General features: G+C 40.8%; 1 protein-coding gene across 1 annotated transcript in view; it reads left to right on the plus strand.

Annotated features, from left to right (window-relative positions):
• The first annotated feature begins 2357 nt into the window (after positions 1–2357).
• Entpd3 (ectonucleoside triphosphate diphosphohydrolase 3) overlaps positions 2358–23914 on the plus strand; it is a 34561-nt gene continuing 13004 nt past the window's right edge. Inside the window, exons 1-4 of the mRNA XM_046437767.2 lie at positions 2358–2445; positions 3249–3301; positions 6218–6345; positions 13422–13539. Coding sequence (XP_046293723.1) covers positions 3262–3301; positions 6218–6345; positions 13422–13539 — 286 coding nt within the window. The 5' untranslated portion in view covers positions 2358–2445; positions 3249–3261. The remainder of the gene's footprint in view (positions 2446–3248; positions 3302–6217; positions 6346–13421; positions 13540–23914) is intronic.

Consider the following 23914-nt stretch of genomic DNA (forward strand, 5'->3'; position numbering starts at 1 on the left):
AGAATGGGTACCAGGGATTGAACTCAGAGGCACTCAACCATTGAGCCACATCCCTAGCCCTATTTTGTATTTTATTTAGAGACAGGGTCTCACTAAGTTGCTTAGTGGCTCACTAAATTGCTGAGGCTGGCTTGGAACTTGCAATCCTCCTGCTTCCACCACCTGAGCTGCTGGGATTACAGGTGTGCACCACCAGGCCCAGCCAGTAATTTTTCATTTTTAAGGATTCAGTTTGGTTGACTATCTTCCTGCTTTGATCTCATGCTAGGAGAGACTGTTCCTTCCCAAGTATCATAAAAATGCTTTTCTACATTTTCTCAGAACATTAAATTCTTTTTCATATTTAAATTTTAATCCATCTAAAATCTTTTTTTCTGTGTGTGTGCTTGGTGAGTGATTGGGATTTTTTTCCCCAAAGTGGTGGTTTCAATGCTAGTTATTGGAGAATATGTTCTTTCAACCGCTCAATTTCTGCATGCTAAGTTCCACACCCATTAGTCTGATCCTTTAGATCTCTTGGTATATTCCTGTGCCCAAACTAGGCTTTTTAAAAGTGCTATAGCTTTATAGTATGCTTTGATATCAAGTGAAGCACATCTGTATTATTTTATAATCAAAAAGAGCTGTAAAGGAGTATGAGTTTTTCTATGTGGGGTTGGATGGGGAAGTGTGTGTGTGTGTGTGTGTGTGTGTGTGTGTGTTTATGTGTGTCCCCTTACATAGTGAAGATGGCAAAGTGCCTATGGATGACTAGGACTAGTTGGGGACTGCAAAGAAGTTAGTGCAGTGCCTGGAACAGATGGTTTCCAGAGAAGTTTGGAAAATTTAAAGGTGAGTTGGAGACTGTAAGGTTCTCAAAGGAGGTTAGTGCTCACAAAACTAAATTATGAGACCTGTAGATTGAGGCAAGCAGAGAGGAAAGCTGGAATGGACCAATCCCTGCTATTTTTGCATATTATCACCAACTGTATTTCCAGGCTTCCTAGGAAATCACTTTTCCCAGTTCCCAGGAAATCAATCACTGGAGATGCTAGGACCAGCATCTATCCTTTGGAGCAGATCTTACTGACCTCAGGTCTGGAATACTAAATACAGAGGGACCCTCAGCTCTGTCATATGCCTTGTCTTTCATTGGCCCACAGCTTTCAAAGAAAATAAGACTCATATTGTAGTCAGCACTCATTGAATGTCTGATACACCCAGTGCAGACCCTGTACCAATACAACAGCAAGGGCCCATTCACACAATGCATGTGGACATGTGCACACACACAGCCCTCACTTGGGACCCTCCTTTCCAAGCTCAGACATCTCTAAGAAAGACACTTCTCTCTTAAGGCCCTCTTACCTCATAGAGGCTTTTCTATCAACTGCACACCATAGGAAACTGGTGTATCTCTAGAAGAGGGTGAGCAGGCCCAGGACCCCCAGGAGCCACAAGGAAGGATGGACCAACACGGACCATTCAGGCTTCTTCCTGGGATAATTCCAGGGTCCTTGAGGTCACTCAGAGGGACCAGGAGCTGCCTGCTACTGCATTAGAAACATTCCTAGGGTTTGGGATCACTGCTGCCCAGGTGTTGCTGTCCCCGCCCCCCAATCTTTCCTATTTGGCCTCTTCTAGATTGAGCTAGCCCTAAATTTTGGCTTAAAAATGCTCATTTTAAAAACAGGGAAGGGGAGAACATTGCTTAGTAATCACTGGGAATGTCCCTGGGCGTAGTCAAAGTGGTTCTGCTGTAATACCAAAGGGAATGTCTCAGTGCATTGCTTTGTGCTTCAAAAGTACGCGACCCAGGGACCCACCTGCCTACTTGGCTCATCACCAACATTATCGGTGTTCCACTCCAGCTCCCAAAGACAGTAGAGGGCCCTCCACCTGGGTGGGGGAACTGCACAAAGTCATGCATGCCCCAGGAATATCTAGTCACTACTTGGCCCCTGGCCCTATTTTTCCTCCACTTAGGTTTGGGGTGACAGTGAAGGAAACTAGAAGACATCAAAAGCTTCTTTGCTTTGACAAAGATGGAAGCGAAGCCGGCAATGGATAGGACCCTTCCTTCTCCCCTACACAGGCTTACGAGGGATCTAGGGCAAAATCTGGCCCCTTCCTCTTCTACTTTGGGTTGAGGTGATAGCAGAGAGAACTACAAGAGGGAAGGTGAAGTGCTATTTGGCTATAACTTGGCGAGGGACTGTGGGCCCCAGGGGCAGGCAGGGACTGTCTTCAACAACTAGGCGCTCACCCTCTCCCTTCCGCTTCCACCGAAGGCTGGGGCGCCCGCCAGTGGAATAGAGAAGGTGAAGAGGTTCTTGGCTTTGACACCGCTGAGGGGGCGGTCCCGAGCGGAGGCTGCGCCACCCCCGCGCCAGCTCGCCCCGCCTCCCCGACGCCTCCGCCAATACTTCCAGCGCCTGTCGCCTTTCTGGAACCAGCAGCGCACAGGTAAAGTCAGGGAACCTGGCACCCGAGCCGCGGAAGAGGGAACGGGTGGCTCCCTCCCAGGGTGAGAACTGGGAGGGCAAGAACTGAAATCAGATTCCCGCAGAGGGCCGCAGGGCGAGAGCCCTAGATCCTCGGGCGGCGGGGGGTGGTCCCTGCCCTGCCCGCGAGCTGCGGACGCGTCTTTAACCGAGTGCCCCAACCGAGCGCGAGATGCGCTAGGCGCTTAGATGCCCACAGCTGTGTGGGGACGCAATCCAGAGTGACCCCCCACCCCACTCCCCGGATCTGGGGGCGCTGGAGGCCAGGGCCTGGCATCCTCTGGCAACCATCTCCAGCCGGCAACTCTAGGTACCCCTGCCCGGTCTTTAAGGGGCGACTCCGGGCTCGAGGGCCACGGACACACACAAACATAAACCTGCCTTGCTGTTGTGCTTGAAAGCAAAGCCTTGCCGCAGCCTCATGAATGTTCATAATAGGAGGAAGGTTTGCTCTGCCTGGGTGGTGTGTACAGGTGGAACAATCTGCAGGGGGTGGGGGGGAGGACTTTTAATTTTCAAAAATTGTTTGCAGTTTAAAGTTTCAGGAGAGCCATCCTTCTTTGCCTTGCATGGGGCGGGGGACGCTAGAATTAAGTTCCAGCTTTGGGTCTATCTTGAAAGTTCTGGGTTTAAGCTCATGGTACTGGATGACGTCTTGATTTGGAGGAAATGAAGTGGATATGTGTTTCAATGGGTGCACGTTTTTTTGAACTTCTGGAGCCGGGTCCATACACGCGTTGTCATCCTGTGTTCTCTCACCTGCAGCTGGGAAGAAAAGATGTTTTCTGTCGTGACCCGCCAACCGTGTGAGCAAGCAGGTTCGTGTCCCTCAGTAGGCAGCAAGCATGGTTTTGTCAAATCAGGAGTGCCCCAGCTTCAGCTCCATTTTCCCTTCAAGTCCCCTGCCACTGACTGTTTAACCTCATGGGTTTGAAACTCGGTTGCTCACCCAGGTTTTGCCCTTGGCGTTTCTCAGGTAAAGAAAAGTAATGCTTTTCATCAAAGCTGCACAAAACAAGGACTAACATGCATGTTTCGCTTAAATGGTTTTTCCGGTTTGTATAATCCATTAATTTGGCCTTTGTGGTTTCCCTGACCCAGCTGTGTGTAAATATTGTGTGCTTGAGAATATTGTTAATTTTGTGATGAATTGTAATGTACTCAAATCTTTCCGGTATTTCCATCCAAATGTTGTCGCTGGCACGGTGCCTACAATACCCTCCACCCCACCGTGGGTCAGTATTGGGGTTGATACTGCAGGCACAAGTACGGAATGTTTTCTCTCCCCAATGCACACTTCCAAGTTGCCTTGCCTGCCTCTGCAGCACTTTTATAGAACTGCTCATGTGGAAGCTCAGAAGGCTCTGGCCTCCCCATGGTCAGGTAGACACCTTGCAATTACAGTGTTTGTCCAACCCTAATGACAGCACAGCTCTAGGCTGCATTTCTTAAATGAGTGAGACCTAGCCTAGTCCATTTTGCGTTGTAACAAGCTTTTCTGCTGGGGCAAGGGTTTGCTTAAAGTAATCATAGCTTTTTACTTGAAAACTGCTGAAGCACAGAGGATTTAGGAGGCCAGCCCCGTGGCTGTGGTCAGGAGACTGCTTACATATCTCATCCCCCTCCCCCTTTGAAAGACATTCTTTAGTCATGTCTTCAACTGGGTATTCCTGTCTTCCAAGTGAATATGATTTTAGGAGATAAAGAGCCATTTATGTGTATTGTATTTTTTTTCTTTTTGTAAAGGGAAATTTGTACTTAAGAAGCTGGTTTATTTTGATTTCCAGGTTTTCCCCGAAACACTTTGAAATGTTAACGCACATACTTTAACATCCCACACACAGACTGATCTGTTACATGCCTTCCAAAGTACAAGTTTAACTTGGCAGATTAAATCTATACCATGTCTTGTTGGGGGGAAAAAAATCTCTTAAACCTCTATTACTGACACCAATGTGAAATTGTTGAAATCTGATGCAGATGTTCGTCTCTGGATTAACTGGTTACTGGCTGGGTCCTGTACTTTCTCTGGAACAACAGAGGAGTGATCTAGAACCCCTTCTGATGCTCTGAAGGTCAGCCCACAGAAGTTGGCTTCCCTCCAGTTGCTATTACAAATGATTCTGCAGTGAGAAGCTTTACGCAAAGTCATTTTATACACGTGGAGCTAGTTATGTGGGATATATTCCCAGAAGTGAGATTTTGAGTCAGATGGTATGCTCATTTGCAATTTGGTCAATACTGACAAATTGCCCTCCCTCTGGTTTACACTCCCAATGGCAAGGTAGGAGACTTAAGATGCAGGAGTGACCACCTTTAACATCAGGAAATGTCTGTGACTGCCTCTATACTATAGGGGAAACAGGGCTATTCTGAGCCATTGAGACCTGCTGCATGACTGCCCTCCCCAAGTAGTGAGTGTTGTGATGCAATTGGATATTGGAGCTGTATCTAATTCTATTATGACGACACATACAGGGCCTTGTTTATTTCCACGAAAGATGTCTCCTAGAAACAAAGAAACAGTAAAGCGTAGGTTATGATGGTCCTAAGAGTAAATGATCTGGAATAAGGCAGGATTTACCCCTCTGCTCTTCAAGAAAACTTTCTTCAGTGATAGAACTGCTCTGGATCTTCTCTGGCCAATATGGGGGTCACAAGGTCACATGTGGTTATTGAATACTCGAGATGTGACTAGGGAGATTGATGAAATAAATATTTTATTTTAACTAATTTACATTTAAATAGGCAATTGGTAATAGACATATTAGGATTCTCTGAATCCAGTGATCTTTCTGTTCTGCTAGTGTTTATTGTTTTTCAGCCATTTAATATTTATGCTTTAATAGTTCAATCAAGATTATTACTTAGACAATCATTTTAGTTGACTCTTTTACCTTTTTAAAAAAAATTGGTATATTTTATATGCAGTGAAATGGATAAATCCTAAATTTTACCTCTGAATTGGGTATTCTTGCCTTCTGAGAGTATGTTTTAGGAGAGGGAGGATGATTTATAAGAATCTTTTTTTAAAGGGAAATTGTACCTAAGAAGATGTTTTACTTTGATTTTTCAAGTTTCCCCAGAGGACTTTGAAAGGCTTGATGAGTTTTGACAAATGCACACACCAGTATTCCCCCACAGTTTTTTTTAATATTGAAAGCATTTCCATCACCCTTGGAAAGTGCCCACATGCTACTTCTCAGTGAATGCCTTCAGGCAATCATTATTTTGATTCCTGTCACCCTCTTGCTCTTGAACTTCACATAAATGAAATCGTTTTTATTTACAAATTTCCATACAGTACTAACTTCTTTTACCTGAGAGTATTTTAAAATAAAATATCATCTCATCTGCTTTAATAGAAAATCCATGTGTTTTAAATCTGTTTTTAAAAATGTTACCTCAAAATAAAATCAAATATTAAAAATAATAATAATAATAAATGTTATCTCACATGTCTCAGGGGTGACCAGTAACATGCATAATACATTTTGAGAAATACTAGAAAACTAGATTGTGCACACACTCCCTGCAAACACTGTTTTAGTCTGCAATTTGGAAGGGAAGAATAAATGGGTATTGAAGCCAAGTTACTATTCCATTTTAAAATCATGGGTCTCTATAAAGACAGAGAAAGTGACATGCACATATTGATGGGCCCAGTCTGTGGATTCTACAAAGACCTGGTTCCTACTTCTCACTCATGTTTCTTCTTCGTCTTCCCATTGTAGGCCTCAAGGCTCTCTCCCGAACTCCAGTCATTATCACCTTGGTGGTCCTGCTTGTGAGCATTGTGGTGCTTGTGGCTATCACACTCATCCAGATCCGCCACCCAGAGATCCTCCCTCCAGGACTAAAGGTAAGAGCAAAAGAATTGGCATTGAAAGAAAGAAATGGGCTATGACATCAATCACCCTAAAACCATGAGTTGGGAAATACTTTTCCCAACTGTAACCAGAAGAAAATGGTGTTAAGGCCCATGGAGAAGGTCCAGACCTGCTGGGCTTGTGATAATTGAGGCTACAGATTGGGGGAGGGGGAGTGATACCTACTCCGAGGACTTTGTGGTCTTGCTATGATTGTAGGAACCAAAGATACAGTTTTTAGCCAAGACTGTTCAAAGGCTGTATTTTAAATAGAAATTTTTTAAAGAAACTAATTTTGCCCAGGGCGCCATGATCAGGTTTGATCTAACATTCTGAAGCTACACTTCAAAAGAATTAGACTAAAATCTCCTTAGGATCATGGCAGTTGGTTCTTTGATGGGATGTTTTACTTAAGATCTCATCCCTTATGAATAATATGAGTGAAAAAAAAAAAAGAAGAAAAATAAACCTATTCAAGTGCCCAACCATGAGAGGAAACAGATTATCTTCTTGCTCCCAACACATTAGCTAAGGCCTTTAGAAGTTGTTTTCCCAAGCTCCAGGCTTTGCCTTCTCCTAGAAAATATATAAAATTGAGACTGCAACTAAGAGTAATATCTACTCTTTATACTTCATATCCTACTGCTCCAGTTTGGTGAGTATTTCCTCCTTCTTTATCTCATTTAGCCCTTGTTAAAACTATAGAAGTAGACAACAACACCCCTTCCCATTTTGCAAATGAGGAAACCTAGGTGTGGCTAGTGAATGGCAGGATTGGAACTGAAACCTGGACCCTTCTGTTCCCAAGGCCTCTTCACATATCTCCCACATTCCCCTGATCCTGAGTTCTGCATGAAGACTTCAGGAGGAGGGATGGACCTTTGATGGGAGCAGCATACATCCTCCTCTGAACAGGAGGGAGGGTGGAGAGGAAGGGTCCAAATGCAGGAAGGTTTAATGAATTCAGGGAGGGAAAGGAAGGCTAGGACTACTATGACACTCCAATAATTGGACCCCCTGCTGTGGGCCCTACTTTTCAAGAGAACCAGCTGTAGCTGCACTTTGGGTTCACCTCTTCTCCTGAGGGTAATCCAAGAGGTGACTAAGAGACAGGTGTTGGCAGGGGATATAGACAGAGCAAAGACAGTGGGTTGGAACTGTCCACACACAGCTGCATAAGTTTCTTTACTTTTTGGATTTGCCACAGGTGGGAAGAGGACAGGTTTGAGGGAGAGGGGGCAGGGCAGACACCTCCATTTATAAAATGTTGACTCTGATCCTATAAATGTTAAGGATTGGTTGTTTAAAGGAGTTACCAGCTGATGTCTTCTACTTGTTCTGGGATATAAGTCCTCTGTTCATCATTCAGGGATGTGGAAAAATTGAGAAGTAAATTGAGTAATGAAAAGTAAGGTCAGTACCATATAAAGTTTTGGATAAAACAGACCATGCTGGTCCCATGAGATTCCCATAGATGAAAAATTCCTATCACTTAGTAACATTGTAACCATTGTAATGTCATAGCGCAGTACATTAGTCATGTTTGTGGTGATGCTGGGGTCGACAAACCCACTGCGCTGCCAGTCATATAAAAGCATAGCCTATATGATTTTGCACAGTGTGTGATATTAAGTAATGATAGTAAATGCCTTTGTTACTGTTTATGAGTTTTCTGTACTGTATTTTTTATTCTTAGAGTATACTCCTCTTATTATTAAAAAAAAAAGTTAACTCTATAAAATAGCTTTAGTCAAGCCTTTCAAAGGGGATTACAGAAGGAGGTATTGTTACTGTAGGAGATGACAGCTTCATGTGTGTTGTTGTCCTGGAAGACCTTCCAGTGGGACAAGACATGGAGGTGGGGGACGTTGATATTGATGATCCTGACCGTGTGTAGGCCTAGGCTAATGTGTGTGTTTGTGTCTTGGTTTCTTTAACAAAAACACTTAAAAAGTAAAATAGGAGAACAAAAGAAGGGGAAAAAAGCTTGTAGAATGAGGGTAGAAGAGACTGTTTTTAATTCAGCTGTACAATGTGTTGGTGCTTTAAAATATTATTTAAGAAGACTAAAAATGCTTTAAAATTTTTAAAGTTCATAAAGTAAAAAATTTTACAGTCATCTTAGATTAATTTATTATTGAAAACTTTAAAGAAACTTTAAAGAAAACTTTTTTGTAAGTTGAATGTAGTGTCCAATGTTAATGAAGCCTAAAGTCGTGATAAAGTCCTAAGCCTTTGGCATTCACTCCCTACTCTCTGACTTACCCAGAGCAAGCTCCATTTGTGGTAAGTGCTCTATACAGGTGAACTATTTTTTATCTCTGATCCCATATTTTTCCTGTATCTTTCCCTTTTTTTTTTTTTTCAGTTATAGTTGGACACAATGCCTTTATTTTATTTATTTATTTTTATGTGGTGCTGAGGATCGAACTCAGTGCCTCCAATGTGCTAGGCAAGCACACTACTGCTAAGCCACAACCCCAGCCCATTTTCTGTATCTTTTCTATGCTTAGGATGTGCAAATGCTTACTGTTGTGTTGCAAGGGCTTGTGGTATTCAGTATGGTGACCTGCTATACAGGCTTGAAGCCTAGAATCAATAGGCTACACCACATAGCCTAGGTGTGTAGTAGGCTCTCCATCTAGGTCTGCTAAGTACACTGCATGATCTCCCCATTGTGATGAAATTGCCAAACAATGCACTTCTCGGGGAAATCCCTGTCATTAAGCAGCACGTGACTATAAATTCCAGGCATTGTTGAGGGCTCCATGAGAGGAAAGGGCCACACTCGATTCATACTACTCTCCAAGGTTGGGTTCCCCTAGTCAAGATGCAAATGCAAAAAGATCATCTGGGGATGATCCCAGGACACATGGGGAAGGGAACAGAGAAGTGAGGCAGATGTATGGCAGTCTGTAGGGCCCAGTGATCCAGTAGGTCAGCACTGTGGTCAACTGAGGCTCAGTCCTAGCAGTATCTCAGGGAGCCTATGCATCATTCACCCATATGTTGGGATGTCAAGGCAAACACCTCACTCCTGGTTGTCCGAAACAGGGCCTAATTATACACCAACTTCATCAATCATTGGATGACAAGCTGCTCCTAGGGACATTGCTCTGGTATTTCTGTCATACTATGTGCTCAGGTAGGCTCAGGCCACTAGAGAAAGTCTTCCGGGCAGGTGCGTGATAGATGATTATGCACCCCAGCAAGATCTGAGGAGATGTGGGCAGGAAACCGTCAACAACAGGTCCATGTAAATAATAAGATTATTATTCCCAGCTTTCAAATGAGAAAACAGAGAAAGAGAAAGGACAAAGGCTGAAAAATAGCAGAGCCGATATAGAAGAAGAGAACAGAAACAGTGGCCTTAAGCAAGGGTTTGAAAGGACTGGACACACCCTCCACCAACTAATTGACAGTTAAGAGGGAATTTTCAGTGTCTTCAGAATCTTGCTCTCAGGCCTTGGCTCCCATTACAGGAGACAAGAAGTTGTATAATATGGGAAGATCAGCTCATAAGTTGCATTCTGCTTAAGTGGGTGGATTAAATGTGAGAAAAAAACAGATGTTCTGGGCAGTTGAACCAGAAGCCGAACGGCAGCCTTGGCCGATCATGTTCCATATGCAGGTTTTCTCAGGGGATGGAGACTTTGGTCTCCTTGGGTTTTGCAGTGTTTTCTGGGGGTTGGGGGTGGGGGCGGGGAAGAGTACTGTGAAGGTGACATTAAATGAATATGGGGGCTTTTTAATTGTCACATTTGTGTTTTCATGCCATGAGCCCTATTTTGCCTTTCTGTGCAACTGACAGTTGATATGAAGGGCAGCTCCCCCAACAGCCTTTGAAAGACCCTTGTGACGGCTATTAAATCCAGCCTTGACTTGCCTGACCTTGCTTGATAAGAATTTAAGGGCAGAGCAATTGAAACTCCATCAAGGGTCAGAACTGTCCTCAGTCTGGGTTACTGGTCTGACCTGCTCCACAAGATTGAAGAGTAAACATGATGCCATCGCTATTATTTTTAGTCAGGCCCCCACCTGCTTGGTTATCATTAAGTCCAATAGCTTCCTCTTGAGGCTTCGCCTCCCTGCCCCCAATCACAACTGTCTAAGAATCTTGGGACTTCTTGATCCGATGATGAATACCCCAGTGCCTGTTGCCTCTTGCAGCCACATGATGTCACTGTTAAAGATGGGTCCTACACATCTTAAGGTTTCAGGGACTTTTCCCATGTGACCTGCTCAGTTCATGTGAATTCTCCACACTGGGCACAAGATTACAGACTGTTGTAGGTCACACTCCCATGTACCACCGGTATTCCCCAATGACAGCCACTGGACCAGGCTGTGAAGAAATGGGTCCCTTTTAACCCTTATCGAGCCTTGCTCAGCAGCCTGGATTTCTGATGCCGTGGGGCCCATTTTGATCTACATCTTGAAGAACAAATTGGATAATTGGTTTCTTCCTTTCTAGAAAGCCCCTGGTCCACCTCTCATCCAGCCAGTTCTGCATAACCCTAACTTAAGAGCATGCTTTTAAGAAACTTTCTATCTAAACAAAGGAGGACTACAGTGCCATAACAGTTCAGCACCTATGCCTGAACAGTCACCCCTTGAATTCCTGGGAACCCCGTAAAGGAGGCAAACCATGAATACAGATTGATCCCAGGTCTGTCCCCATATGTCAAAAAAGGAAGATGATTACACCTGCCTTATAAAAGCAATAGCACTTACTAAAGCCCATTGCAAAGTTCTTAATATATAGTAAGTGCTCAATACTGTTGATTATTATTATTATTATTATTAGTGATGGTGGTGGTGGTGCAGTTTGAATGCAGGGCATTGTGCAAGTAAGGCAAGCACTCTACCAACCAAGTTATATCCCCATAAGTGTTTGGACCAGGGGATGCAAAACGGAAGACTTTCCTTTCAGTTAACCCACTGAGTGTACCTTTGGATCCCTGTGCAAGCCACGCCTTTTTCTGACACCACATTGAGGGTTACTTGTTACTTTCCATCCAAGCATTCAATCACCTGACTAGCTGAACTGAAAAAAGAAATCATTCCCATCTCCTCTCCTCCAGTGGATCCACATGACTTCCACTGATTTAGGCAAATTAGCTCTGAAGACTGGTTAAAGACTAATTTTTCCACTTTTAGAAATATCAGTGGACACGAGGTGGGAGGGAAAGGGAGAGAAAAGGGAAATTGCATGGAAATGGAAGGAGACCCTCATTGTTATACAAAATTACATATAAGAGGCTGTGAGGGGAAAGGGGAAAAAAACAAGGAGAGAAATGAATTACAGTAGATGGGGTAGAGAGAGAAGATGGGAGGGAAGGGGAGGGGGGATAGTAGAGGATAGGAAAGGTAGCAGAATACAACAGTTACTAATATGGCATTATGTAAAAATGTGGATGTGTAACCGATGTGATTCTGCAATCTGTATTTGGGGTAAAAATGGGAGTTCATAACCCACTTGAATCTAATGTATGAAATATGATATGTCAAGAGCTTTGTAATGTTTTGAACAACCAATAAAAAAAAAAGAAAAGAAATATCAGTGGGGGATAGATCAGTGTTAGAAATAGAGTTGGGTCTTGAGGCTGGCCCTGTCTGCATATCAGCAAGTGCTGGAGGAACAGCCACTTGAGCAGTCTCTGGCTGCTCCACCTCTTCTGCAAGCTGACTCTCAGCTGGAATGAAAACAAGAATATACACTCTTCCTTCTTTTTGCTCTTTGCCCAGAAGCTCTGGTTTCTTACACAGAGAAAACATGCATCCATGTAAATGGTTGGAATAAATATTTGGGGCATCTTGTTTTATGGGGTCTGCAGCAGGCATGACAGGTGCTGTGGGAAGGGTAGTGATCAGGTGGGCAGCAGGATGGAGGAAAGGGAGGAGGCTGAAACACTGAGGTCTGGTTCCCTTCCTACCTTCAGTTCTGACCTGCACTTTAATCTCACCGTTCAATCTCCACCTGGGACGATTATGAACAATGCTACTCTTGTTCTCCACAAGGGATGTCATGTCAGGATTCCTATCAACATTCATCAGACTGAGAAGATGAGATTAAGAGGTTGCCCCAGCTCAAATACCAATGTACACAGGATTTCCTAGTTCAATACAATGGAGAAGCTGTGATTCAGAAGCTGGAGCAACTTTTAAAGAATTTGGCCCCGTTCACATGAAGCAAGCATTTGTAATAGGAGAAAGCTGTCTAGAATCAGGAAATTGGGGAATTGGTTAAGTAAATTGTTCCATATCTCACAGAGGGTGTGATGAATATATTGAAATGTGATGAATATATTGAAAAATTAGTCTATTTTTACTGGCAGGAAGAAATGCTCATGAAATACTGTTAAGAAAAGAACATTGCAAAAACAAAAACAAAAAACTAGAGTATGATCCTATTTGGATTTTAAAACCTACATCTAAACATATGTATATATGAAGCCATATGCACAGAAGACCATTAAAAAAGGAATGTAACAGGGGTTAATCCAATAAATTAGATTTGTAAATTTGAGGAGCATATTTTCTTTGTTTTTGTTTTTTGCTTTGTTATTTTATTTACTTTACTTGCCTGGCTTTTCTATATATGATAAGAGCCTGTTTTATTGAGCAGCCACTAAGCATCAGGCAAATGGTCTTCTATTTATTTCTAAAAATAAAGCATTTAAAGACGAGGGAACTCAGAGAGGTTGGGCATCTTACTCAGCATTAATTGAGAATCTATCTGATTCAGCATGCCTTCATACCCAACTCTGTCTTCTTCCTGCTACCCACCTGCTCCCTGATGTTTAAGTCTCCCTGGGGGACTCGCAACATGGCCAACATTGAGAACCATGCCTTAGAACCTCTCCTACCTTACCTGTTCTTCTTTCCACAGTCCAAGGAACCAAAGATGGCTTGGAGACAATCATTATCTCTTTTATCTCTTTTTGGTCAGCCCCAACCTACGTGAAGCAATGTGAATTAAGGTATTCAGGGTTCTCAATGGCCCACTGGGAAATGAATCCTCCATGAGGCCCAAGCTATTCTGACTCTCACTTCCCTTTTTATTCAGTATGGAATTGTGCTGGATGCCGGATCTTCTAGAACCACTGTCTACGTGTATCAGTGGCCCGCAGAGAAGGAGAATAATACTGGAGTGGTCAGTCAAACCTTCAAATGTAGTGTGAAAGGTAAGGACTTAAGTGTGGCCAGGAGGCCCAGGGAGCATCAAGGTTAAGTCCTACGTCTTTTGGAGACCTTGAGTCAGGCAAGTGAGCCCTGGAGTGGGAATCGGAAAAATACAAATTCCTCTGCTCAAGCTGCTGCTCATCTTGGGGGGATCACCTAAATCCTATCTGTTTTCCTCTCTGGGCCTTGGTTTCTTTCATCCATAAACATGGGGAATTGTCAAGGACTGTGAATAGTCTGAGACTTTACCCCACCCTACTTTTATAGTTGCTGGTAAAAGACACAAGACTCCTGGCTCAGAAACAAAAGATAGTTTGTTACAGTCATAGCACTGGCCAGAGTGTCAGCATTTCCTTGCAGTGGTTCTCCAGTTTACACTGAATAACATAAAGACAGCCAGATAGTGGGTTGTATCACAGAACAAAAACCCTGAGATTAGGAAACCTGTACCATTTATAATGGCTGGCAAGCCTGCCTGCCCTTTATTCTGGAAGGAAACACTGCCTTTCTGTTCCAATGCTGTTTGCTGAGAAGATCGTTCAGAACAAGGGAAGTCAGCACTTGTGCTCATAAGACATGCTGAAACATAAGAAATACATAGGAAATTTTCCAAACAGGGGGAGGTGGTATCTGGGTATGGGAGGAAGTGGGTTTGGAGGGACATAGACGATTCATAAACAGAGATGACTCTATTCCAGTAAAGCTTTATAGATGAAAAAGAGATTTTGAATTTCATATAATTCTCTAATTCTCACACGTCACCAAACTTTGTTTTCTTTTCATTTCCTCACCAACCATTGAAAAATTTAAAAAAATAAATAAAAACTGTCTCAGTTCTCTGAGGTAGGGACTGGATTTCTCCCATAGGCTGTCATCCTCTGAAATGGAATATTGTCAGAACTTTAATTACTTTCCATTTAAGTCTCTGCCTCCTCCCCAACAAAACATGTCCTGAATTTTATGTTAACTATTCACTTATTATTCTTTCTTTCTTTCTCCTCCCTCCTCTCCCTCATCCTCCTCCTTCATAACTGAACTATATTCCCAGCCCTTTTTATTGTTTTTATTTTGAGACAAAATCTCACTTGGTTGCTTAGGGCCTTGCAAAGTTTCCGAGGCTGACCTCCTGCCTCAGCCTCCTGAGTTGCTAGAATTACAGGCTCACACCACCATGCCTGGCTCTTTCTTCTTTTTATCTTAATATTAATTATACCTATTTATGGGGTACAGTGTAATAACTTGATATATGTACACAATGTATAATAATCAAATCAGGGTAATTGGCATTTCCATCTCTCTAAATATTTCTTAGTTTTTTTTATAATGATTGTACATATTTCTGGGGCACAGTGTGATATTTCAATACATGTATACCTGTATTTCAGTACTTGCCCTGATCAAATTAGGCTAATTAATGTTTCCATCTCTTTGTCATTGTTTTATGTTTGGAGTGTGATTCAAACTTCTCTCATCTAGTTATTCATAAAATATGTAACAGTTCATTGTGAACTGCAATCATCCCACTATGCTGCAGAACACTAGGATTCATTCCTCTTTCTGTGTTTTTGAACCTATTATCCAGCCTCCCACTTTCTTCCCTTCACCATCCTTCTCAGCCTCGAGTAATCACTGTTTTATATTCATACTATGCTTTTAGCTCCTCCATCTGAGAGAGAACATGAGGTATTGTCTTTCTGTGTCTGATGTATTTATCTTACATAATGACCTCCAGTTCCATCCATTTTGTTGCGAATGATATATAATTCCATTCCTTTTATGGCAAAGTAATACTCCATTGTGTGTGTGTGTGTGTGTGTGTGTGTGTGTATATATATATATATATATATATATATATATATATATATGTCTTGTTTTCTTTATCCATTCATCCACTGATGAGGATATAAGAGAAAAGGAAATTCTTCTCCACTGTTGGTGAGAATGTGAACCAGTATAATCATCATGGAGCACAGTATGGAGGGTCCTCAAAAAACTAAAAATAGATCTATCCATATGATCTGGTTATTTGACTTCTGGATATAATCAAAGGAAATGAGATCATTATATCAAACATATATCTGCACTCCCGTGTTTATTGTAGCACTATTCACAATAGCTAAGATATGAAATCTTCCTTGTTCTTCTTTATAGTTTTGTCTTAGATTTTTAGTTTTTACTGATTTTAGGGGAAAAAATAAAATTTGTATGCACATGATCAAACATTTTCCTATAATTTGCTTTATTCACTAACATTGGGTTAATGTAGAAACTCAATGTTAAGGTTTGTGAATGGTGATACTAATAGCCTTTGGCTTATTTACTTTTCCCTTTTAATGGACATTTGTATTTCCATGGTTGCTAATAAGGTCATGTATTTTTTCATGTATTTATGGCCTTTTCTGTTTTCTGTGAAATGCCTGTGCATGTCCTTTGGTTATTTTTCTACTGAATTGCTTGACTTTTCTTATTCATCAGAATTTTTAAGACATTCTGAATACGAATGCTTTGTGAGTATTATTATAGATTGTTGCTAATATCTTCTTACAGACCATAGTTTGTCTTTTTTAGTTTCTTCACCTATCTCGATGAATAGACGTTCTCAATTTTTATGTCAGTATAGTGATCACTCTTCTCCTCTATTCTTTGTTCTTTTGTACATTTTGAGAACTCCTTCCCTGTCATAAGGTCAGAAAGATATTGTTCTATCAAAGTTTTGCAATTTTTCCTTTAACAATTAAGTCTTTAGTCCACACAATCAAGCCCAGTCAGTATGTGTGTGTGCATGTCTTTTTTTTTTTTAAAGCCGTTCTCTTTCCCTCTAAAGCATTATGATCTTTGAATTGGCCTGGAGTTTCCCAGCTAGTGAGTCCTGAATGGGCTACAAGTACACTCTCAGTTCAAGGCTACAAGTCAGAGACACCAGGCCTATCCTCCCAGCCCCAGGCAGCCTCCATCATTTCTTTCAGTGAGCTGCCCATATACTTTAACTTCTTGGAGATGATTTGTCTTTCCCTTAGGGAGACGAAGGAGGATCTTATTTGGAAAATCAGGGTAAGCTGTGATTGTCTGCCCTCCCAGGAAGATGGCCAAGAGCTCGCCTCTCCTGGGGCACAGATATTGTAGGTTAGGTTTCCCAGAAGCAGAGGTCAAGAGAGAGTTTGGGATGTAAGGTATTTCATGGAGATCCTAATAACTGAGAGTGTTCTGGTGGCAGGAAGAGGGCAGAAGAATTAGATGAAAGAAGTCAAACTTCAGAGAATGCCTGATAAAGCTCCAGCCGATCAGTTATCCTGCAGTGGGTTGAAATGCCGGGAATGGCTGGGCTGCAGGACCCATCACCATTGTCGCTAGGTGTTTTTAGCCCTGGGAAGAACAAGATCTTGAGTGAGACAGCTCCCTGCAGCTGAGGCAAACTCTGAAGGAGCTGAAAGGTGGGACAATAAGTCTTTGTTTGAAGGGGCATCTCCATGGCCCGTTTGGGGGTTCTTGGATGTTTTCTGAGTATTGCTTATAATGTTTTCCACAAACACAGGCAAGCAGTTTCCTTGCTCTGATCTCAGCCAGTGATCCTGTATTCACTTAGTTCAGCTTACTTCTGAGCCATTTCTTCACCTCTAAGCATGAGAGGGGATCAGGTTGCTCCTTTAGAAAAGAGAGGATAGTGAAGGACCATGATGGAGACTTCGCCTCGTCCCTATTGTATGAGCTCTGGAATGTTGCTGAATCTCTTTGAGCCTTGACCTTCTCATTTCTGAGATGAGAAAAAAATAGTGAGAGCAATACCTACTCCTATAGAATGAGTTGAAGATTACACTGCACAATATATATAAGGGAGAAAGCAAATGTCTGCAATAAGCACTCAATAAGTGCTAACTGTTTATTCATGGAGTTCCATACTCCACAGCTCCTGGTGGATCCTCTTGGGTATAGTTGTTCTGTCCTGTAGTCACAGAATTTCTGTCTTTAAACCTGAGAGAGCATTCAGCAGAGTAATTCCTCACGGTCCTCTAACTGTAGGGAAAGTCAGGACTTTCCTAGAGAAGGGGTCATTGGCCCACCCTGGATGCCATACTTGATTTAGAAAAAGTTCTTAGCCCACCCTGAATGCCAACCATGCCAACCATGACATGGTTATGGAGCCCACAGCACATCCAGAAATGGATCTTGTCTTCTTTGATCACAGTAGCCTCGGGGATCCATATATATACTCCTGGGGACCAGAAGGTCACAAACTAAAGCTTAAATTAAAGAGCTGAAGTTTGGCAAGTGTTATGTTCTCTAGGGCATGTGGCTTCTCCAAGGATAATTTAGGTTTCTGGTTTCTAAGTTGCAAACTTCCCAAGACTCCCCTGCCCTGGCCAGTCTGAAGAGGTTGGTGAATATTTGCGCCCAGCACTGATTACCAGGTATCCAGGCCCTTTGGGGGTCCCTGGTGGGTATCAGTCCTCAGTCCTTAGTTACTGAGTTCATTGGGCACTGTCTAGGCTGGTGATCCTTGTGATGCTATCTGTAGCTCTGCCTGCTTTTTTTAATTTTTTTTCCTTTGAGAGAGATTCTCACTAAGTTGCTCAAGGTCTCACTAAGTTCCTGAGGCTGACTTTGAACTTGTGATCCTCCTGTCTCAGCCTCCTGAGCCTCTGGGATTACTGTGCCCAGCAGTGAGGTTACTTTTTAAGAATTATGACTAGGTTAAGATTCCTTATGTCAGCCAGGAGCGGCGGCACATGCCTGTAATCCAGCAACTAAGGAGACTGAGGCAAGATGATCCAAGTTTGAAGTCAGCCTCAGCAACTTAGCAAGACCCTGCTTCAAAATAAAATAAAAAGGGCTTGGGGACTGGGGTTGTGGCTCAGTGGTAGAGTGCTTGCCTAGCATGTGTAAGGCACTGGATTCCATTCTCAGCACCACATATAAATAAATAAAATAAAAGTCCATTAAAAGCTAAAAAAAAAAAAAAAGGTGGAGAGGTGGCTGGGGATCTAGCTCAGTAATAAAGTGCCTCTGGGTTCAGTCCCCAGTACCAAAAAATCCTTAACTCTAGAAACATACTAAAGTGTTTTCAGATTAATTGATGTAATGTCTAGGGTTTTCTTTAAAGTCTAGTAAAAATGAAAAAAAAAAAAAAAAGAAGAATGTAGATGAAAATAAAATTGGCTATTATTCAACTAACTGTTGAAAGTGAGTGATCAGTCTATGGGGATACATTTTACTAGTTTCTTAGAAAAGAAAATAAGTAACATGTGCACTGACTGATGCCATTCTGCATAGTTTTGTTGTTTGTGTTAGATTTACTGACATTTTGGAAGGAGAATTTTTTAAAATACTGCTAACTAATCTCATAAGAATTTGCCTGACTCATATGTTAATATTGAGAAACAGATCTCACGTTTGTTGTCTTTTTAAATGTAACTTTCTAATTACAAAATAACACATTTCATTGCATGAAAATCAATAAATACAGATAAATAAAATGGAAGTAAAATCATCCATAATCCTACCTTTCAGAAAGGAGAAAATTTCGTCTTTTAAAGTATATCTTACGTATTAAAATTATACATATATCCATATATATGCAGCCTTTATTTATTTATTAATATTGTTATGAGAGCTCTTTACCAGCCCCTTCCATGCTAAACTTCTGAGACCATGCCTTGGTGCCCATCAACCCACAATTGTTTTGCTGTCATTTGTCCATGGTAGGTGGCCAGTGCCCTGGGAGGGGAAGCAGAAGGTTCTGACCTTGACCAAGGCTGGAAAAGCCTGCCCTTGCTTATCTAGCACTGTGGATGAAATCTATGTCTGTACATCCTAATGGAGACATCCAAGTAAAACTTGTAATTAGAGTTCTCAGGATTTAAAAAAAAAAATGTTTTATGGTACAATCACCAAGTTATAGAAACCAGCCTAGGTGCTCATCAACAGATAAATGGATAAAGAAAATGTCATATGTATACATAATGGAGTTTTAGTCATTCCTACAGATATGGCCTTTGCAGGAAAATGGATGGAACTTGAGACCATTATATTCAGTGAAACAAGCCAGACTCAGAATGTCAAGGATCATGTGTTTTTCCCTTTGTATGTGGAAGCTAGAGAGGAAAAAAAAAGAAAAGAAAAGAAATGTGGTGAAGGGCATCTCATGAAAATAGAAGGGAGTAGAGTGGAGGAGGTCCAGTGGGAGGGAAGAGGCGAAAGAGACGGATAGTAGTGGGGGAATTCAAATTATGTCATGTGCATGTAAGAATATGTCACCATGAGTCCCCCACTCTTAACTCTTATGCATAATTATAATACACCAATAAAAAGCATTTTAAAAGGGGTGAAGCTTAAGAATAAGTATAATTATTATATTTAGAGATAAGCGATAGGAATTAGCATATGTTGAAACTAATGTCTACCTACTAGAGGGTAAAAATAAATTTCTGAATTTTTTCACCAAATAATAAGTAAATAAATAAATTCATATCCAGATAAGATGGTTTGTGTAGTGGAAACAATCGAGAAAGGGCTTTGGAAGAGAATAATGGGTCTAACAATTCCCAAAGGACCAAGGAAAGTTCTGAAAGGGCAGTATTCTCTGCATTCTCCTTGTCTATCCTGCATTTTTTTCTTTCTTAAACTTGGACTTACTTAAACTCAGACCCTGGCCTGGTAGAAGAAACTAAGTTACATTCACCCAATGGCAGCCAATGCAGTTACTTAAAGGAATGAGGAACATTTACATGCCGGTATGGAAGGCTCACTAGGAAAAGTTAAATGCAAAAAAGACAAATACAGAAAAATATATATAGTAAGCTACCATTCATCTAAAGGTTACAAAATATGTATATATTTGCTTATGTTAAATAAATATTAGATAAACTTATAAAAAGAAGCTACTTATAAGAAAAGAAACTAGATGCCTCTGACTAAATCTAGTTTTGTAGGTTTGATTTTAGAATTATATAAGTATTTTAATAATGATAAAACAAAAATTTTAAAAATCAATTCTTAAAATCAAAAGCAAAATGTAATGAACTAGCCTAAGTTTCTATCAAGTTGTTGGTGTAGCAATACAGAAAGAATATTTTTAAATGATTAAACATAGTCATTTGACTGTATATCCCTAGTGGGATCCCTAAGAACAAAAGGAATTTTTAAAAAATCAGAAACTGATTTTAATAATCTCACAGTTGTTGGGATGCTGGCACTGGTATACAGAGACTGATGGTGTGTGGATTATGAAATAAAGCAAATGAGTTATGTTGGAGTTTCTTAATGTTTAGCACAGGAAAAAGAAGCTAAAAATGTCAGATTAAAGAGACTAAGTAAAATTTTGTAGTTTTGAATTTGAGTTGGAAGTAGGTTTTTTTCGAGGTGTAGTTCACAGTTTGCAGTCAACCATAACTCTCAAATTTTGGATACTAAATACCATTTCTTGGTTCAAGGAACCAGGGATTCTTGGAGAAAGGGCTGATCCCAGATCTGGGGCAGGAAATGTACAATGTATCAGAAAGCAAAGAAGCTCTCAAAGTCATCTGTCATGTCAAAAGATCTCAGAGGCCAAACTAAAGAGGACCCCACTAGCCAAAGATGAGGCCATCAATAAGGATAACCTCCCTCACTCTTCCTTCCTCCCTTCACCTGACCCCCCTTCCTCTATCCTAGCGATCGCCCTTCTACTTTCATTAGGTCCCGTTTTTGCCTGTTTCCCTCCTTTAGCTTCCACATATAAGAGAAAACATGCATTTTTCCTTTCTTAAACTTGGACTTACTTAAACTCAGACTTTATCTCTGAGTCTGATTTAGTTCAATCAAAATTATGTTCTCCAGTTCTGTCCATTTTCCTACAAGTGACATAATTCTGTGACAGACACCTAGGCTGATTCCATAATTTGGGGCTATTATGAATTGTGCTTTAATAACCATGGGTATGCATGTATTTCTAGAGTATGTTGACATTAGTTCTTCTGGATAAATACTAAGGGGTCATAGAGCTGGATCATGTGGTAGTTCTATTCTTAGCTTTTGGAGGAAACTCCATATTGATTTCCATAGTGGCTGTATTAATTTATATTCCCACCAACAAAGTATAAGAGTTTCTTTTACCTGCCATCCTCCCCAGCATTTATTGTTATTTGTAATTTTGATGCTTTGCCATTCTAACTGAAGTGAGATGAAATTTCAGTGTAGTTTTAGTTTTCATTTCCCTGATGGCTAAAGAAGTGAGCCTTTTTTCATCTAATTGTTGACCATTTATATTTCTTTCTTTTTTAAAAAAAAATATTTTTTAGTTGTCAATGGGCCTTTATTTTATTTACTTATATGCAGTGCTGAGAATCAAACCCAGTGCTTTATACATGCCAGGCAAGCGCTCTATCACTGAGCCACAACCCCAGCTCTGTATTTCTTTTGATGAGTGTCTGTTCAGCTCATTTGCCCATTTATTGATTGGGTTATTTGCTTTTTAAAAAAATTTTGAATTGTTTGAGTTCTTTATATACTCTGGATATTAAAACTCTGTCCAAAGAACAACTGGAAAAGATTTTCCCTCATTCTTTTTTCAAATTTTATATATATATTTAGTTGTTGATGGACCCTTATTTTATTCATTTTTTTATATGCACTGCTGAGAACCAAACTCAATGCCTCATACATGCTAGGCAAGCTCTATACCACTGAGCCCCAATTCCAGCCCCTGAGATTTCCCCGCATTCTGGTAGGTTCTCTCTTTACTCTGCTTTTTCTTTTGTTATGCCATGTAAAAGCATTTATTTATTTATTTGCTTCCTTATTTATTTATTTATACCAGGGATTGAATTCAGGGGCACTGTACTATAGCTATGTCCTCAGCCCTTTTTATTTTGATTTTGAGACAGGATCTTGCTAAGTTGCCCAGGCTGGTCTCAAACGTATGATCTTTCTACCTCCATCTCCCAAATCACTGGGATTTTTATCACCTGCAGAAGCTTTTTAATTTGATGCCATCCATTTGTTGATTCTTTCCCTGATTTCCTGAGATATAGGGGTCCTATTGAGTCAGTGTGTTTTGAAGTGTTTTCCTTGTTTTTTCTTCTAACACCAAAGACCTGGTCTTATACTCAGATCTTTGATCCATTTGAGTTTGCTTTTGTACAGGGTGAGAGATAGGGATCTAGTTTCATTCTTCTACATATGGATATCTGATTTTTCCAGCACCACTTGTCAAAAGGCTGATTTTCTCTATTGTATGTTTTTGGCACCTTTGTCAAGAAATCAGATGACTGTAGCTGTGTGGGTTTGTTCTCTGTGTCTTCTATTCTGTGCCATTAGTCTACATTATCTGTCTATATGCAAGCACCAATCTGTCGTTATTATTGCTCTGTAGTATAATTTCTAATCAGGTATTGTAATGCCTCCAGCAATTGCAAAGTCAACATCATTCTAGATGGGGAAAACTAAAAGTATTTCCTCCAGAATCAGGAATAAGACAAGGATGTCCACTCTCACCACTCCTATTCAATAAGGTACTTGAAATTTTAGCCAGAGTAATTTAGGAAAGAGAAAGAAATAAAGGTGAAACAAATAAGAAAGAAGAAGTCAAATTATCCCTGTTTGAAAATGATATATCCTATAATAACAGTTCCACCAGAAGACTGTAGAGCTAATAAACAAATTTAGCAAAGTAGCCAGATACAAAATCAACTTACAAAAATCAATAGCTTTTCTGTACAATGGAATGAATCCACTGAGAAAAACTATCAGGAAAACAGTTTCATTCACAATGGCTTCAAAAGTAACAAAATATCTAGGAATCAATCTGACCAAGGATGTGAAAGACCTCTACAATGAAAATTATAGGACACTGAAGAAAGAAATTGAAGAAGACAGTAGAAAGGGAAAAGACCTTCATGTTTATGGATAGACAGAATGAATATTGTTAAAATGGCCACATTACCAAAAGCCATTTACAGGTTCAATGCAATTCTCATCCAAATACCAATTCTTCACAGAACTAAGAAAAATAATCCTAAATTCATATGGAAATCCATATGATAAAATAAAGGATCCAGAATAGCCAAAGCAATCCTGAACAAAAAGAGCAAGTACAGCTTCTAATGATTACAAGTAAAATAGATAGGAAGGACTGAACCAATAATGAGATTTAACATGGCAACAGGGAATTTATGAAGATCCTGATTCATGCAAATAAGAGAGACAAAAGCAGACAGAGACGAGAGAAGGAGGGAGAACAGAGGAAGGAAAAAAGAGAAAGACAGTATGAGAAGAAGGAATATGGAGGCAATGTGAACCATAGCTACTGTTCACAGTAGCCAGGATGTGGAATCAACCTAAACATTCATTGTTAGAGTAATGAATAATGAAAATGTGTTCTGTATACATAATGGAATACTATTC

This window comes from Marmota monax, unplaced genomic scaffold (genome assembly GCF_021218885.2).
Source record: "Marmota monax isolate L192 unplaced genomic scaffold, Marmota_monax_Labrador192_F-V1.1 WCK01_AAM20220418_F8-fsc00021, whole genome shotgun sequence".
Lineage (NCBI taxonomy): Eukaryota > Metazoa > Chordata > Mammalia > Rodentia > Sciuridae > Marmota > Marmota monax.